This window comes from Clytia hemisphaerica, unplaced genomic scaffold (genome assembly GCF_902728285.1).
Source record: "Clytia hemisphaerica strain Z4C2 unplaced genomic scaffold, Clytia hemisphaerica genome assembly, whole genome shotgun sequence".
Taxonomy (NCBI): domain Eukaryota; kingdom Metazoa; phylum Cnidaria; class Hydrozoa; order Leptothecata; family Clytiidae; genus Clytia; species Clytia hemisphaerica.
Genome location: NW_027104529.1, coordinates 650,511 through 667,556, shown reverse-complemented (window position 1 = coordinate 667,556; position 17,046 = coordinate 650,511). Strand labels below are relative to the sequence as shown.

Sequence of the window (17,046 nt, the reverse complement as noted above, 5' to 3'; positions counted from 1 at the left end):
CAAGAAGATAAGAGAAGATAAAAATTCCAATCGGGGAAAGAGAATGATCCACTGAGTAATTCAGTCATTCTTAAGGGTTGAGATTGTCACTAGAACTTCCAAAAAGAGATAAACCTGAACAATTCGGGGGGGAAATGATGAAAATTTTGAAAAGTTAACAAAAGTTTATCCCATCACAATTTTTCTCCGAGTCCGACTTAATTAAACCCCAAATCTTCTTTCCCGATAAGAAATTTTGCAACAGAAATTTACGACTGAAATTTCCCGTGTTAGGTCCCACCGGGTTCTGTGATACACTATGGTGATACAAGTGTGTAGGACAGATTATTATGTTCTTCTGTTGCTCGCTTTTGCTTTCGTCACAGCTTCGATAAAACAACAAACGCAAAGCAAATGCTTGCAGAGTTTGTTTGTTCTTATAAACTTCGTTTCTTGATCCATCCTGATTCCAAAGAGGACAGGGCCTAAAAATGAAATCGGAAAACAATTAATTAATAAGCACGTTGTTACTTAACACGATCCCACCAAACCGGTTTACTGCCTAGTAATCATAAAAGTATACATGAACAATTAACGAGCCGTAATTACTAACAAACAGATATACTTTCATATATTTGATTTTGAGGCTGGCCGAAGTTATCATTTGCTACTTTTTGGGCTTCTTTGGGTCATTGCTTTCGAAGGGAATACTTTTAGGTTGTGAAATTTTAATTTAAGGGACTTCAAGATGAAGTATAAGAAGTTTCATGCTCGCACGATCAATATTAATTGCAAACGAAGGTAAAATAATCGGCAGGTCCAAAATGCATAAAACATAATGCATATTGCATAATGCATAATACATAATATTTGAAAAATGTCTATTTTAGAGGCTATAGTAAGGAGAATTTGAAAGATATTACTTTCAACAAAACAAATATACCATTTTCTACCAGAAATTAAAGGGTAGAAAGCTGTAAATTTGAATTTTAGATGATGAAGAAAATCCATGGTCCACTGAGAATACTTGTCGCCATTTTGATTTTCATAGTTATATTTTACAGAACGTAGTATAGTGTAGAAAAAACACGAAAATATCTCCTCCGTATATTTATATTAATTTTATAGCAAGATCTTTATTCTGGGTTTTCTCAGAGATATTTTCGAACAATTTCTAATCAATTTCAACGGTTTTTTTCCTGCATTAACCATGTGAATGCTTTTTGTTAGATAAGAATATCCAGCCAATATAAATTAAAGAGCAATCAGGGGCGTATCTAGGATTTTTAGGATACCCTGCAAAAAAGATTCAGCTATATATAGTGATTCAGCTATATATAGTGATTCAGCTATATATAGTGTCTAAGGAGGGCCCACCGGCTGGGCCCGACGGGCCAGAAAATTTTTGAATTTCGACCCTCTAGATTGGCTAAAACAGCCACCTTTTTATGCCCAATGTACCATGAACCAGAGATAAAGAATTAAAATTCATTTCATTTAAACACAAAATGAAGCTGGTAAAACTAAGATAGTTTTTTGGGTTAAATTGTTTTAAGAACCAAAAAAAGAGTGGCCTCTAAAATATGGAATAAATGAAGGAAAGAGAAAGGAGGTGTAAAAAAAATAAATAACTATCATGAATTTTTTAAAGAACTTTTTGAACTTTATATACAGAAAAAAGTGAAAAATGATAGCAAAATAATACAATAGCACACAAAAGATTATAAATTATACAAAAATCTTTATCTGATAGCAATAACAATAATAATAATATTTACCAAACTGTCTAACATTTTTTATTATGATTTTGATTCTTATTGTGTCAAATTTATTTATCTTATTGCTGCCAAAAGGTGACTTAAATAATTTCAAGCAGATTAATAATAAAAGCCTTTTGCCATTTCAAATGAAAATTTAGAGAAAAAGACCAAAACTATTTTATTCAGACTGGTCAAGAAAAGAGTATTTCATTAGAAAATTGATTAATGTGATGCATTAAAGTATCCAAAACTAGAATTTGTACTGAAGCTGAAATCTCTATAGTTGGTTCATCTTGAAATTGTAGTCTAGCTAGCCCATTCTGGTGTCTCGTTTGGAACTGTTTGCCAAATCAAGCAGAGAATCCTGTACCAGGGGTAAAAAGCCTCCAATCCGAATTGAAAACAAACCATATGTCATCAGAAACTCATTTATTCATTATGTACATAATGCAGCATGTTTTATGTTTGGTATCAAAATTCAGTTGTTGTGTTATAAATTTTATACATTATGCATCCAAATTCATTTGCATTGGCAATTACATATCAAAATCAAATCAAGATGTACTTTCCATTACATGACAAATATTGATATCCAGTTTACAGGGAAAATTTTGAATCCAAAAACTTCCAAGAAACTAAATGTTAGGTACACATCATCATTTTGATTGAATTATTCCATTCTGTTGTTTCCTTTAAGTTAAATATGGTTTCACTGATCTTATTAGCAGACTTTGTCAGTGTTTACAAAGATTTCTTCAACCACGTGAAGGTGCAAAATAATCCATTGATCTAGGGGCTACTGGACAGTATGATGGCAACGGCAACTAACCTGAAAGTATATAATGAAGAGGGAATTAGGATCTTTGCAAGCTACACCTACATATTTAACAAACACAAAACAACAAAATTTAAGTCAAACGACAACTGGGTAACCAATGAAATTAATCTTATATAATAACCGACTGACTGTGGGTAACCGCCAACCGCAATGCTTCATGACTGAGCCAATCTACTAAACTTATTGGATGGTTTTTTTTGGTTCTGAGAATAATACTTACAATTCAGGAAAAGTTGTGCACACGTGCAAGGCATTGAAGTGTATCCACCAAAGAATTGTTGCCCACAAGATGGAGAGAAATGGAACTGTACTCAGGCAATTTCCATTTGGAAGAGAACTAAAACAAAATAGAGAAATCATTTTTAAGATTGTCGTGCAGTTTTTATGACCAGTACTTGACTGGCAGGTGCTGGCCCGCAAACTAAACATAGTCAAATACAATATGTTTGTGTACCTCAAAATAGTGTGCGAAAGACCCACACAGATCTTTTTCTCTCCCCAGAAAAATTTTTTAACCGGCCAAAACATATTAAAAACATTAGGGTGTCAAGGTCAGAATCACAAAATTTTCAATGTTATTTTTTTTTCTCTTATTTCAAAATAAAACCACATAGGTTGGTTGTCCCTTTGCCTCTTAAATTGCCACATATTCATCTCCTGTCGTCAACCTTTTCTTAGCCAGAGTGATTGGCCAAACAAACAGTAAGTACGTACCCCGATTGATCAAATATCTTATAAATATTTCATGATTGCCACTCACTCACCACACACAACAAGTGGTTTTGTTGATTACCAAAAATTATGACAAGTCATAGGCCATAGCCATAGGCAGATAAGTAGAGAAAGAGTGGGAAGGGAAGCAGTTTTTCCTGCACTTATGCTTATCAGATTATAATTGATAACATGCAGGCATGAAAAATAATAGAAAAAAATACCACATACCTTACAGACTTGACTTTCCTTGTTGCAATGGATTTCAGAAGATAACCATAAGAAGAAAAACAAACATTGAGATGACCTTGATGGCAGCCCTCAGATGACGAATTTGGAGAAGATCGAAAATGTGCAGGCTTCAAATTCTTCAGAATTTGCGACAAAATAGATAAAATCAGGACTGTCTATTCTGTTTTTTCTTCTCCAAGCATCTAAAGCCATTTGACGAGTCTTGACTTTTAACGTTTTGACACTAACAGCCATCAAATCCCGGGCAAACCCTGCATTTTGACCTCATCCAGGTCTTTCTGCAAAATTTTGCAGGGTGCAGGCCTGCAAAACGCTTTTGTACACAAAATCTAAAATACAGACTCGAATTCACGCTTCCTGTAACGCGACTTGATAAACAGTTTTCTTATATTTACCGCGGACTTTAAGTCAGTAAAATAAATCTAATGACACTAACGAATGATCCGGAAAAACAACTCCGGGTAGGCTAAAAACAAGCTGCGACAAAAAAGACTCCGGAGCATACCCTGCGAGTGCATGTTTTGCAGGGGTGTCGCACCGCCCCTAGCTTCATGCGAAAGCTAGATCAAAGAAAATAGACTTCGAATCATTTTACATTCGAATGTTTATGTGTTTACCTTTTTTGAAAAAGAAGAAGGGGGAAACCTTTCTGATCTGTCATCTGTCGCATCTTCTTATTATTTATGCTGATGGAAAACTTTTATTGTTATGATTCGAATTTTTTCTCTTTTGTTCGGATTCGAAAAGTAAAAATCATGTCTGAGGAAATCCCTCTGATTGGCCTCTGCAAAGGAGAGTTTTAGAAAATATAAAATCATTCTGTAAATTACACAATACTATTATGCAATATGCATTATGTTTTATGCATTTTGTACCTGCCGGTAAAATAATCAAAAGTGGCCGAAGTCATCTGGATTTACGGAACTTTCAATAATTGGATTGTAACATCGAGTTAAGTCTCTTTTGTTAAGTCACCAGGGGGTAAATAAAACAGACCTTGATACATTTATCGTTCGTTTCAACTTGACCATTCGTTTAAAACTCAGCCTCCTAAATATTTGGGGTAGGTAAAATATGTACAAAGAAATTCATACTTTTCCAACCCGGCAAATCTTTAAAAAAGAAGCGAACAATAAAATATAATTACCCTTTCCAAATAAACCTCTTCGGTGGCGAGCGTAGTCTACTCTGACGTAATTGTAAAATTTATGTGATGGGAGTTTGACATAGTAATGTAATGTTGTTTGGGGAATTAGGAAGTTCTCTGGAATTTCAATTGCATTTATTCAGGTTGATTTTTTATGACTTCTAATGGTACTTTTTCTAACGAGTTTGATTACTCTGTTCTCACACTTATGTCTTTTTTTTTCGCGTCCTTTTCCGTGAATACTTTTATTTATATTTTTAAAGACAGGTAAGAAGGCATATTGATGTAACTGTCGAGCTAGTATTTCAATCGAGTATATCGATTCCTCATCGATCGTTAATCGATTCGTCATCGATCGTTAATCGATTCGTCAATCGATCGTTAATCGATCGTTAATCGATTCGTCATCGGTCGTTAATTGATTCCTCATCGATCGTTAATCGATTCGTCATCGATCGTTAATCGATTCGTCATCGATCGTTAATCGATTCGTCATCGATCGTTAATCGATTCGTCATCGATCGTTAATCGATTCGTCATCGATTCGTCATCGATCGTTAATCGATTCGTCATCGATCGTTAATCGATTCGTCATCGATCGTTAATCGAGTATGCATCGATTATAAATCGATTATGCATTGATTATAAAATTAATTAGCGGGTTGGGGACGCTTATTATATTAGGTACCCGAGAGTACCATATCGGCCATTTTTAAGCCGGGCCCCTCCGCTTTTTTAAGTTCGGAGCTAGGGCTCAGGCGAAATTCCGTAATCTAAACCTTCCAGCAGATGTTGAAAGTTTTCCCGACCTTTTCCCAGAGCTTGCTTAGCGTGTCGAAAGAAAATTTCTACATCGGGTGCCAGATAAGTACCGATAAGTAAATCCGGTTTGACGCCATTAGATCGATATGGATCGATTAATCAATATAAAAAAGCGGTCGATATTTTGATTGGATCGATAAAGGTGTCGATAGGTAATCGATAGGTGTCGATAGGTAATCGATAGCGAGAAAGATCGATTAATATTAGAGCTCGATTTTTAGAAAGAGTCGATAGGGTCGATAAGATCGATAAAAGATCGATGATAGACAGTTAGGGAAACCATCCAGGATCCTGCCATTCTATAAGCCAGCAAAAACTAAATGACACTTGTAAACTTAAGTTTCTTACCATTTTCCATCGAAAACAACCAAAAACATTGCTACTTCCCAAAGCCGGAGACCAAAACAAATTATCTTCCAAGATTATGGCGCCCTTTTGGATCTATTGTTAAGGCCATCTAAAATGGTGGAAAGAGTTGCGGAAAGACAAAGGCGCTCGCTGGGTCGAGGGTGGTAACGCCAAAACGCCCAATATGATCTTCCAACAGAAGGCGAGTTAGTTGCCGCGCGAGTTACGTCATGCACTCCACCGCAGCGCATAACGAAGCGTGTTTAAATGAATATCATTAATTATAAGAATATCTTATGTGCTTACTTTCAGTAAACTTTGAGTGCTCCATTAAAGATGAAGAAGGTAAGAAGATAAAAAATGCGCTGAATAATTTCCATTGTAACAGTTTGGTCAATCATCGCTGAAAGTTTGGAAAAGTTTTTCCGACGCAAAAGAAATTGTCAGCCAATTAAAAGCACAGCGTGCTTATACTTACTATGTTTGCTACATCGTCTAGGCTAAAAAAAGTGCCAAAAGACACGAACACCATTTTTTATTGAGTGACGTTGTGTTTTTTTTGATTGCGGCCGCGTACAGGAACTCGCCAAATGTTCCTAACTGATAGATCATAAGCTTAAAAAAATCTTGAGTATCGATCCTCTATCGATCTCCTATCCGGATCGATAAGTAATCCATCGATCACATATCGATCCGTCATCGAGCCGTTCCGATGATCGATCCTATCGAGCGCGGGGGTCTGGACAAGAGCATCACGATGACAAAAATCTCCAAATCCTTGAACCACTAGACTTAGTATCACATGTCCAAAAATTCTACCTTAATAAATACGCCCCTCAACCACCTCCTCATCAGGAACAGTAATTTCACACAGAATGCTTCTTAGATGTATATATTTTTCACTAAAAAACTAAAAATGTAAATATTTAACATGTACTGTATATTTAAAAAACTAACATTAGATTTTATTTAGATTAGAGCAGCCAAAATCAACCAACCAAAATTTGTCATTCAATCCCCAAGGCCAAGACAGTGCTTCGATTTTTAAGGCCTTGTTTATACGCTAAGGCCGTTCGTAAAAAAAACCTTGGTTCCCGTCATTCCAACCATCAAAAAGTGGGTCGGTCGGTCGGTCGGTCGGTCGGTCGGGGGAAAAATATTTTCTGTTTGAACGAAACAGTCCAAGAGGGCGAAATTTTCCTTAGATAAGGGTGGTAAACGAACGTTTGATCGCCCTAAGCCTCTTTTTCACTTCACAAAAGCGCCGCTGGTTTGTTTTGATGCTTCCATATGGTCCGCAATGAAAAAACGGACTTGAAAATCGGGAAAAAACGGAATTAACGGTAGGGTGGTCGGATGAAATTTCAAACTTACTTGCAGAATACCAAACCAAGTTTAATGGAAAGCCATAACCATCAGAAGAAAAATGAGGGGTCATTTACCTTCCAATTCTTTAAAGTTCCAAAGATATTCCATTTTGAAGTTCAATTTTTTAAGCATTTTCGTGCACGCATTGCCAGCCATTTTGTACCTTCATTACGGCACCAAAAGCGAAAGTGTTTTATGAAAAATTCTGCGCGGGAGGTTTGGTGTGATTTTTATTTTCCGTAGATGTAGCTGAAACGGGGGTAATTACACCATAATCTTTCCCTTTTAGCGCTTGCCACCGGAAACAGCTTGATTCTTACTTTTTTCACATTTGGAAAGAAAAAACATTGTTCTTTCTAAAAAATTCACGTTCGATAAAAAAATTTGATTTTTTCAATGAAAAAAACGCATTTTAAGTACATAATTTTTTTTTTTTTTTTTTTTTTATGAAGATTTACAGTCCAGACACACGAGGGCCTCTAAACCGATCTATCGTCTACAATTACAAAGATCTTGATTCGTAGCGCAATGGATGTTCCATCCATGCCTTGGTTAGTTCTTCTTTGAACGCTTTGATGCTAGTAGCGTTAACAGTCTCTTTTGGTAGCTGGTTCCATGCTGTCACACATCGATAGTAAAATGACTTGGTCTGGACACCTCTAAATCCATCGTCTGCAAAGTTTGGTATCAGTTCGTAATCGTGAGTTCGAGATGGACGCACCCTGCGAATAAACTTTCCAACTGTGGTGTCCTTATCGTAGAAGTGCAAGTGTTTGTAGATCTGAACCATGTCTCCGAAGTGTCTTCTGAATTCGAGAGAAGGCAAGTCAAGTTTTCGTAGGCGCTGCTCGTATGGTAGATTACTTAACCTTCTGACCATCCTAGTGGCACGTCGTTGAACGCCCTCAATTAAGTTGATGTCCTTACGTAGTTTTGGTGACCATACAGATTGGGCATACTCGAGATGAGGCCGGACAAAGGTTGTGTACAGAGTGAAGAAAGTTTTAAGGCTAAGGTCTTCGAAACCTCTTCTGATGACTCCTAGAATGGAATTAGCTTTTTTCACTTGTTTTGATATGTGTTCTTCAAAGGATAAGTCAGAGTCTATCAGAACACCGAGATCTTTTTCAACGAAAACATGTTCAAGTTGTTCACCTCTAAGTGAATAAGGGTGCGCGTGGACAATATTCCAATATTTACCGAGAGTGAGAACGTGGCACTTATCTGGGTGAAATCTTAATAGCCAATCATTTGACCACTTTTCAAGTTTGTGTATGTCTTGTTGGATAGCCAATGAGTCCTCAATCGAGTTGACTTCTCTGAAAATCTTCGTGTCGTCAGCAAATAGGAGAATCGAAGACAGCACATTGTCAGGAAGGTCGTTGATGTAGATAACGAAGAGAAGTGGTCCCAAAACACTTCCTTGGGGAATACCACTGATAACATCGTCCGTCTTAGATCGAGTTTTGTTAACCTTAACCAATTGTTTTCTGTCAGTCAGAAAAGACTCTACCCATCTCAAGATGTTTCCAGATACTCCATATCCTTTCAGCTTTTTAAGTAGACGGCGATAGGGAACAGTATCAAAAGCTTTCGCAAAATCGAAATATATAGTGTCAACAACACTTCCGTTAGCTATACTTTCACAGCACTTGTCCAAATAATTTAGGAGTTGTGTGACGGTGGAGCGGCGACTAATGAAACCGTATTGCTTGTTGGTTAGAAGCTTTTCGTCAGTTAGATGCTTCATAATGTGCTTTCTTATAAATGATTCCATTAACTTACAGACTACTGAAGTCAAACTAACAGGTCTGTAATTTATCGCAAGGTTTTGGGCACCCTTGTTTTTATAAATTGGAGTCACATGTGCCATCTTCCAATCTTTTGGTATTGTTCCCTCAGACAAGGTCTTATTCATGATGATAGACAGGGGTTCGGCTAGATGGTCAATCAGTTCAACTAACATTTTCGGGTGTACATCATCCGGACCGAAGGATTTACTCACGTCCAGCAATTTTATCTGTTTTCTCATCATATCTTCTGTTATGATGATGTTCTCAACTTGAATCTCCGTTCGTGTAGGAAAGTCGGGAATCGTTCCTGGGGGCTCATTGGTAAAGACGCTGCAAAACTGTTTTTGTAGGATGTTAGCCTTGTCGAGATCGTCGTGTTTAATCGATGATTTGTCATCAGGGTTTTCAAGTAGTGGTGAGACTCCGCTTGATGACTTAAGTTTAGATCTTACATGAGACCAAAATATCTTTGGCTTTTCCTTGGATTTATCACAAATGCTTTTTTCATAAGTCCTGTGGGCCTTTGACATCAAACGATTAACTCTGTTTCTTACAATAGTGTAATTGGCACGATGACGATCTCTGTCGAGAGGTGCAGATCTTAACCACCTTCTATGGAGCGTTTTCTTTAACTTGATTTCATCTTGAAGATTCTTATCAATTGGAACTTTACCTTTTTTCCTCCAAAAATCGTTTCCAACTTCTTTCAAAGGGACAAATCGATTTCTGAGATCAATGACAACTTTCTTGAACGATTCCCAAAGATCTTCCACTGATTTATTCACGGATGAATTTTTGAAACCTTCTTTCCATTCCCTCAACGTCGGGTCATTTTTCATTAATTTGAAATTGGCCGAAGCATAGATGAACCTTGTTTGCGTAGGTTTGGAGTATGCGTAGCAAACGAAATTGAAAGCCAACGAACTATGGTCACTTTTTCCTAGTGGTCTTAGGTAGTCGAGATTCCTAATTTGGTTTTCTTCGCCTGTTAAGATCAAGTCGATGAGGGATGGGTCATCAGTTCCTCTACATCGAGTTGGTTCATTAACATGTTGATGGAGATATGCGTCTCTCAAAGCATTTAAGAATTTCTCTTCTTTGCTATCCTCCAGATGCGGGGTGGTCCAGTTTTCCCAATTGATTGTTGGAAAGTTGAAATCACCTAACAAACATTTGTGCGAATATTTCTTGTTTAATGCAATGGACTTGATCAATAAGTTTAGGTTGTTGTTGTTTTCGTTGGAGGACGTAGATCTAGTTGGGCTTCGATAAATGCATGCAACAGCGAGCAAATCTTTTCCTGATAGTTGTACTTCAATCATGCAAACTTCATTGAAAGTCACTGGAGGCTTGACATCGATTACCAAGTGTTTAATGGATATATGGACAAATATGACAATGCCACGCCCTTGATCTGTATCTAGGTTAACTTGGCTAGCGATTTTGTAGTCATCGAATTCATATTCATGTAGCTCCTTCAAGGCACCTGCTTTTGTCTTAGCTTCGCAGATTGCAATTATATGGGGCTTTTCTTCCCGGGCCATGGACTGTAATTCTTTTTTCTTAAACGATGTTAACTGATCTGGATTTGTATAAAGAATCTTCATATCTTTTATTATATGTTTTGGAGCGGTTTTTGCCCCTATTCTTTGATGATGTTTGTCTCTGTTAGGTTTTCGGAGAAGGAGACATTCTTCTCTGTTGGTGATTTCTTCATCGATGATTTTTTCTTGAGTGGCACCATCTTGATACTGAACCCGTTTTTTGAATTACCACGGACGCGATATATTCCTGATGTTGGAGATTTTGTTGCATTCAATTCTTTAGCTTCGATAGACAATTGGTGCACTTTCTTACGCAAATCAGGCGTAAGGTCTTCAGTGATGCTCACTCCAGAAAACTTTTCATTTCCTTTAAGAGCAGGTAAATTTCCGAGAAGATTGAATTTCTCGTCTTCGCTTGATAGACAGATCAAAATTGGACGTTTCCTGTCGGTTGAGGTCTTACCCAATCGAGTAACACGCTTAACTGTTACATTTGAATGTGTTTCTTTGATGAGATCGTCCACCCAGCTCTTGTCCATGTTGGTATCTTGTTCAGGTACTCCATGGACAATGACATTGGAGACACGTTTTTGTTTATTTGTTTCTTCTGTATCTTCTTCTCGTAGAGCTTCTCTAATAACCTCCTTGATGGAGGTTTTAGAGTCGTCTAATAAAGGGTCTTTAACTGCTTTAGCATAAGACTGCTTTACCACAGTCATTTGGTTTTCAACGCTCAAGAGTGTCGCTTTGATCTCGTCAATAATCGACGCTTTCATGGTTGCACCAAGCTCAGTGATCTCTTTTTGGATCTTTTGATTCATCTCGTCTACGGAACATCTCTCGATTGACTTATCTTTGAGTTTCGCATTACGCGACTTCAGTGATTGGACAGACTTGATTAATTTCTTCTCGTTACCATCGAAAACTTCGATGATTCGGTCTCGTTCCGAGATGTCGTTCTTGAGTTCAGTTACTTCGTCTTCTACTACATCACACAGTGCATAAAGGTCTTGGGGTACCTCCACGCAGTTGATACAGCAGAAGTTCCATCTTCCGTTTCTTTTTGTCTTGGTGTTCAGGAAGGCCTGAATTTGGTACGGTGGGAGCTGGGAACATCTAAAATGCACGAAGCGGTTGCATACCATACAAACAAGGATATTTTCTTCCAAACCGTAACATTTCGTCTGGGAGCATCGCAGCTCGTCAAAATTTTGACTAGGGTGATCGTCTATGGAGGTGTCGGCTGTAGTGTCCTCGTCCATCCGGAAATGTTGAGGAATAGTGGATTAGAGCTCTAGTTTAGGTGAAAAAGTACAGATTTTTTGATTTTTTAAAGAAATTTTTTGTTTTTACTAATTTGACTTCCTGAAAAATATACGTTGCTCCAACCAACGAACGTGGTACGTCTCAAAAGCTAAATTATTGCGGGGAACGATGCAAAAAATTCCAGGTCGATAGCTGTTTCGGGTGGCTAGCGCTTTGGATTTTAGAACCCCCGGATAAAAATTTTTGCCGTGCCGCGAACAAGAAGTTTGAAAAAACTCACCCGCGGGTACTCATTTTCAAATTTTGAAGGAAAATGAAGACATGATGTGCTGATTTTTTCTGCAAAAGAAAGCTGAATAAATTCTCTACACTTTGGAAAAAATACTTATGTTAAAAGAGGTTTCCTCTTCCTTGAGGTATGTAAGCTTGAATATTTTTTTCCCGAAAATCTATGTTTTGTTACTGCCGCACGCGTAAGGCCCGACCTCCCTATTAACGGGTTTCAAATTGTTTTTTGAGCAAGATTAGCGTTTGCTCTTTCTCTCAAAAAAGAAAACATGGAGGGTGATGGTGGAGTTTCAGCTGTCAGGAAAAATGGTTTCCGACTCTCCGACTCTAATTTTTCAGTAGAAATCACGGTCGGTCGGGTGACGGGAACCAAACAATTTTTTACGAACAGTCTAAAGTAAAAACAATTCCACACATGTAAATGGGTCATTGTTTAAGGTCCGGCAAAATTTCCGTGGGATAGCCTATCCGGCGGTGCGCGGATCTAGGTGGGTTCCGCCTCCCCCGTAGATCTTTTTCTTGGGAAGTTGATCTTCAAATTAGTTTTCAAGGTTGGCTTGGCTCAAATTTTTTCATCTATGGCTCAAATTTTAGGCAATTTCTCAAAGTTTTTGAAAATGTTAATTTCATTAAAAAGCGCTGGGTTATTTTTTCATGAATCCCTTTAGAAGTTTTGCGGCACATATTTTTGCTTGAGAGTCAAGTAAACGATATAGCGTTTCGCAGCATTAATCTTTGATACACATTTCGGCGGGACGCTAGTGTGACTAACTGTCAGGATTAGAAACTAGGCTAGACTTACCTCTTTCAACTTTCCCTTTAAAACAATAAAATGCTGATAAGTTGACACAACACATTGACAAGTAATCCCTGTTCTGTGAAAGAAGTTTATATATATATCGAGCAGTGCGTCACAAACAGCGATATTTCGATCGCACGGAAATGCTTCAAAACACCAGCTTTTTTGGAGTTTTGTCTCGTTTACCCAAACACTTCAATCTCGGGTAGGCTTAGGGGTCAAGACTAGAACCCCCAATACGAGACATTTGCCTGACCAAAAAAAAAATCATCATCATCAATTTTGTTAATTGTCAGAATCATTTACTCACTGGAAATACGCAACTTTCTGAAGTTTCCTTTTTTTTCGGTTGTGCTTCATTTTAAAAATAACGAAGATGAGTAGTTACCATCAATCCTGCGAGTACAAAAGAAAGTATTCCGACTAGTCTACGAAAAGTGCCCTCGCGCGGCAAATAGAATATCTCTCAAATTAATATAATGCATAAAACTGACAGACGAAATCCTTCCTTTTTTATGCTTAGGTGACGTCACCATCAATCCTGACTTGACAATGGAGAACCAAATTTGGCCAAGCATAATTACAAGCAGCAGAGAAAGTTTGTGTGATGCAAAAATTGCGAGATAAACGAAGCCCTAGAAAAACACCCACTGAAAATTGAAACTAGGAATTTATTGAATATTTCCCTAATGAAGTATCAAACTTTTTGTTTTTTGTAATTATTATAAATTCATAATTTTTAAATACTATTTTTTGAAAGTCAAAGGACAATGAAAGCGAATTTAAGCTGATTGGGTCGATATTGGGGGGACGGGCGGACGGCGTTTTGCACGTTCCTAGATCAGAAATTAAACGAGAGTAAAAGACAGGGGCATGTCTTAGTATGTAATATTATTCGCGAATGAAAAATGAATTTTTGGTTTTTGAATTAAGGAAATATAATATAATATATTATATTTGATTGTCAATGCCAAAAGATATTTCTTTACTTTACGAATAATCTGCTGTGTTGCTCTGCACTTACCCCCGGATTGTTTTAGTAGGCACTTCGGTCACGTAAATAAAAACACGTGTGTATGTTGAAGCCGACTGTGGACTGACCGAAATTGCAATTACATAAATTATTGTGGAAGTGAACGCTTTAGACGAATGTTTGGGAAATCAAAAAGACGACTTTAGTGAGAATGTTGAGTTTTGTTTATATGGCTGTTTTGACGCACTGTCGAAATCTCCAACAAAAACGAAAGTGGTCTCTTCTACTCGACAGTCTGATTGCTTCCTGACGTTCCTTCGCAGTTGTTTATTAAATTTCCACCAATGACGCGTTTATTTTTAAAACCTTTAAAGTTTTAAAGAAAATCTGAAAACAAAGCTATATAAAATGTCTCTTTTGACCCGAATCTATAGGAAAACCCGATCAAAGCGTTAATTTGGGAAAAGCAGGAATCGGGTGGCAAAATATGGTGAAAAAATTATACCGGTAGACGAGAGGCATCACTTGTAATTGTTATTTATGTAAGGGTACCTAGAAAAATTGAAATGTGGCGCTGTTTTTGGAGAGACTGAATATGGTAGACAGTGGGTTTTCATTAATATTCTAGAAATGAAGAAAGATATGAGAATGCAGATTTTTTTAGAAGAAAGCTGAGTAAATTCTCTTTAGTTTTTAAAAAAAGATTTAATGATCTTACCTACTTTCTATGGTAAGATATTTCACCCAAAACTTTATTTTACTAAAATTGTGAATTTGTTACCTTGTGAGACGCAACCCTTTGGCCGCCCTTGGCCCTGCCTTGCACGACGGGTAGCTGTAAATCCCGACACCACCCTTCATATATTTGTTTCAATCCATGATCCTAAGGCTTAGGTTTTTTCTCATCTTCAATTCACTGAAGAAAGCAGGAATTTGATGCGAGAGTTAGATTGTCAACATTGTGCTGTAAAAATCATTGAATACAAAAAAAACTTTAAATCTTTAATATTTTCATTTTGAAGAACGATGCAAAAAAGTGAAACATAGGAAAGCTCCATTTATCATTGCATTAATCGAAATGGGAGATTTGGAAAACTTTCTGATTAGTTTTTTGCGCAAACCCCTGTAACTATGGGCGAGCACCCTGTTGCTAAGATGTTGGCTTGAAATCGAAAATGAAACCACTGAAAACAAAAGTTAAATCGGCCCTTACTCAAAGTCCTGTAATCTTGATATACGAGTTCAGTCTAAACTTACATATAAGGCTGAAGTCCTTTTTAGGGGCACTCATACCGTCCTGTGACTTAATTTAGGATTCTGTAGGGATCCTTTTAGGGCCACAAGTAGTGTTGGAGGATAATTTAAATAATCATTTTCTGCACTTAAAGGGAAACGAAAGTGATCGATATTCGTTGAAGGAAGAAAACGCCAGAAAAAAACCCATTGACAAAAATATGTATTTTGGGGTTGAGAATCCTTCCAGTGAAGATGAAAAAATTTCGACAGTGTGTTTTTTTGGTACTCTGGAAAACTTTAATTTTCATCTTCCTTTAGAGGTAAAAATTGCTAAAAAAGGTAAATTCGTAATCCTGGAATATAGAAGGTCCAGCTCCACTGAATATAAATAGATATAAATTTGGTAAGATGCAGAAATTTTAGGGGCTAACATTTAAAATACGAAAGGAGAGAAACCTAGATTTATGTTTAAAAAGGGGTTTTACCTAAAAAGGAAGAGACCAAGGCAGCACTATAATGTGTGTCAAATATTTATTTTTGCGCAATCTCTTTTAAGTTTTAAATGCTAGTTTTTAAAAAGTTTTAAATTAATAAAAATACTGATTGTTGTTAGCTAATATATGTTTTGGTTAAAAGTCAAAAAGAATTTTTTATCTAAAGTTTTGACAAGAACAATGGTATCAACAGTAAACTATAAACCTCAAATGATCAAAGACATTTTCCCAAAGTTGGATCATTCAAGATACAAAGGTCAAAATGGAAAAATAGGCGTTGTTGGAGGTAGTCAAGAATACACTGGGGCTCCTTACTTTGCTGGTATGTCAGCATTGAGATTTGGAGCTGATTTAGTTCATATTTTCTGTTCTCAAAGTGCTGCTACCCCGATCAAATGTTACAGTCCAGAACTCATAGTTCATCCTATGGAAAGTGACCCATTGAAAGCTGATCAAGTGTTAGAGCAGTGGTTTGAACGATTGCATACTGTTTTGATTGGGCCTGGTCTGGGAAGAAGTGAGCAAGCAGTCAGGCTAGTGAACTCAATTGCTCAGAAAGGGCTGGGTGGAAAACCTCTTATCATTGACGCTGATGGTTTATTTATGGTCTCTGAAAACCCTCTATTACTAGTTGGTGCCAAAAATGTCACTTTAACACCTAATCAAGTTGAATATAGAAGACTTTGTACAGCCATTGCTAACCTTGGAACAACAAAAACTGGTATGGATAACCCCGAGTTGATGTTAACAGAGTTTTTTGGTTCCGAAGTGACACTAGTTAAAAAGGGACAAAGTGATGTTATTTTTAACAAACATGGGAAAATAGAAGTTGATATTAATGGAGGTTTATGTAGATGTGGCGGTCAAGGAGATGTGCTTTCAGGAAGTATTGCTTTATTCACTCATTGGGCTCAAGAAGCTAAACATGAGAATCCAGCATTATTTGGTGCTTATGCCGGATGTTACGTCACCAAAAAATTGAGTGAAAAAGTTTTCAATGAAATGGGACGGTCTATGGTCGCTGGAGATATGATTTCAGCGATTCCTAGTTTTTTGAAAGAATCTTTCTATTGAACTGCATTTCTTGATAAGAAAAATTGAGACAGGTACTTTTTGTGCAAAGATTCTTCTGTTTTTGAATCAAATTTAGCTATGAAAAATTTTCAAGTGCCTTAATTTTGACAAGTTTTGTTTTTCTATATGCAAATGTGGAAACCATATTTTATGTCCCCGGGTATTTCTCTTTTGTACATAGCTAGGATACCATTTTGTTATCATTTACTTTCACTTTCACTTTCCTCCATAGTGACATAATCAGCCTATTTTTCATGCAAAGAAAAAAAACATTTGTTTTGATTGGAAGGTTCTTAAAAAAACTAATTAAAAATGTTATTTGCTCATTCTCAGCCTCAGCATGTTTCTGAGATG

At 37.0% G+C, this 17,046-nt stretch overlaps 1 protein-coding gene and 1 long non-coding RNA gene across 2 annotated transcripts; one reads left to right on the top strand and one right to left on the bottom strand.

Moving 5' to 3' along the window:
* Window positions 1–2,501: 2,501 nt before the first annotated feature.
* On the bottom strand, window positions 2,502–4,076 carry LOC136822178 (uncharacterized). Its single transcript, XR_010848870.1, has 3 exons — window positions 3,520–4,076; window positions 2,798–2,914; window positions 2,502–2,568 (listed from the first exon to the last, which is right to left on the bottom strand). It is a non-coding gene; the product is annotated as an uncharacterized lncRNA (long non-coding RNA).
* An 11,621-nt stretch (window positions 4,077–15,697) lies between these two features.
* Window positions 15,698–16,947, top strand: LOC136822166 (ATP-dependent (S)-NAD(P)H-hydrate dehydratase-like). The gene has a single exon (XM_067078407.1). The coding sequence runs from the start codon at window positions 15,745–15,747 to the stop codon at window positions 16,690–16,692; it is 948 nt and encodes a 315-aa protein (XP_066934508.1). The 5' UTR covers window positions 15,698–15,744; the 3' UTR covers window positions 16,693–16,947.
* Window positions 16,948–17,046: the final 99 nt, after the last annotated feature.

Bases quoted from the DNA above. Each gene is read 5' to 3' on its own strand.
- LOC136822166 (XM_067078407.1), top strand. From the start codon at position 15,745: ATGTTTTGGTTAAAAGTCAAAAAGAATTTTTTATCTAAAGTTTTGACA.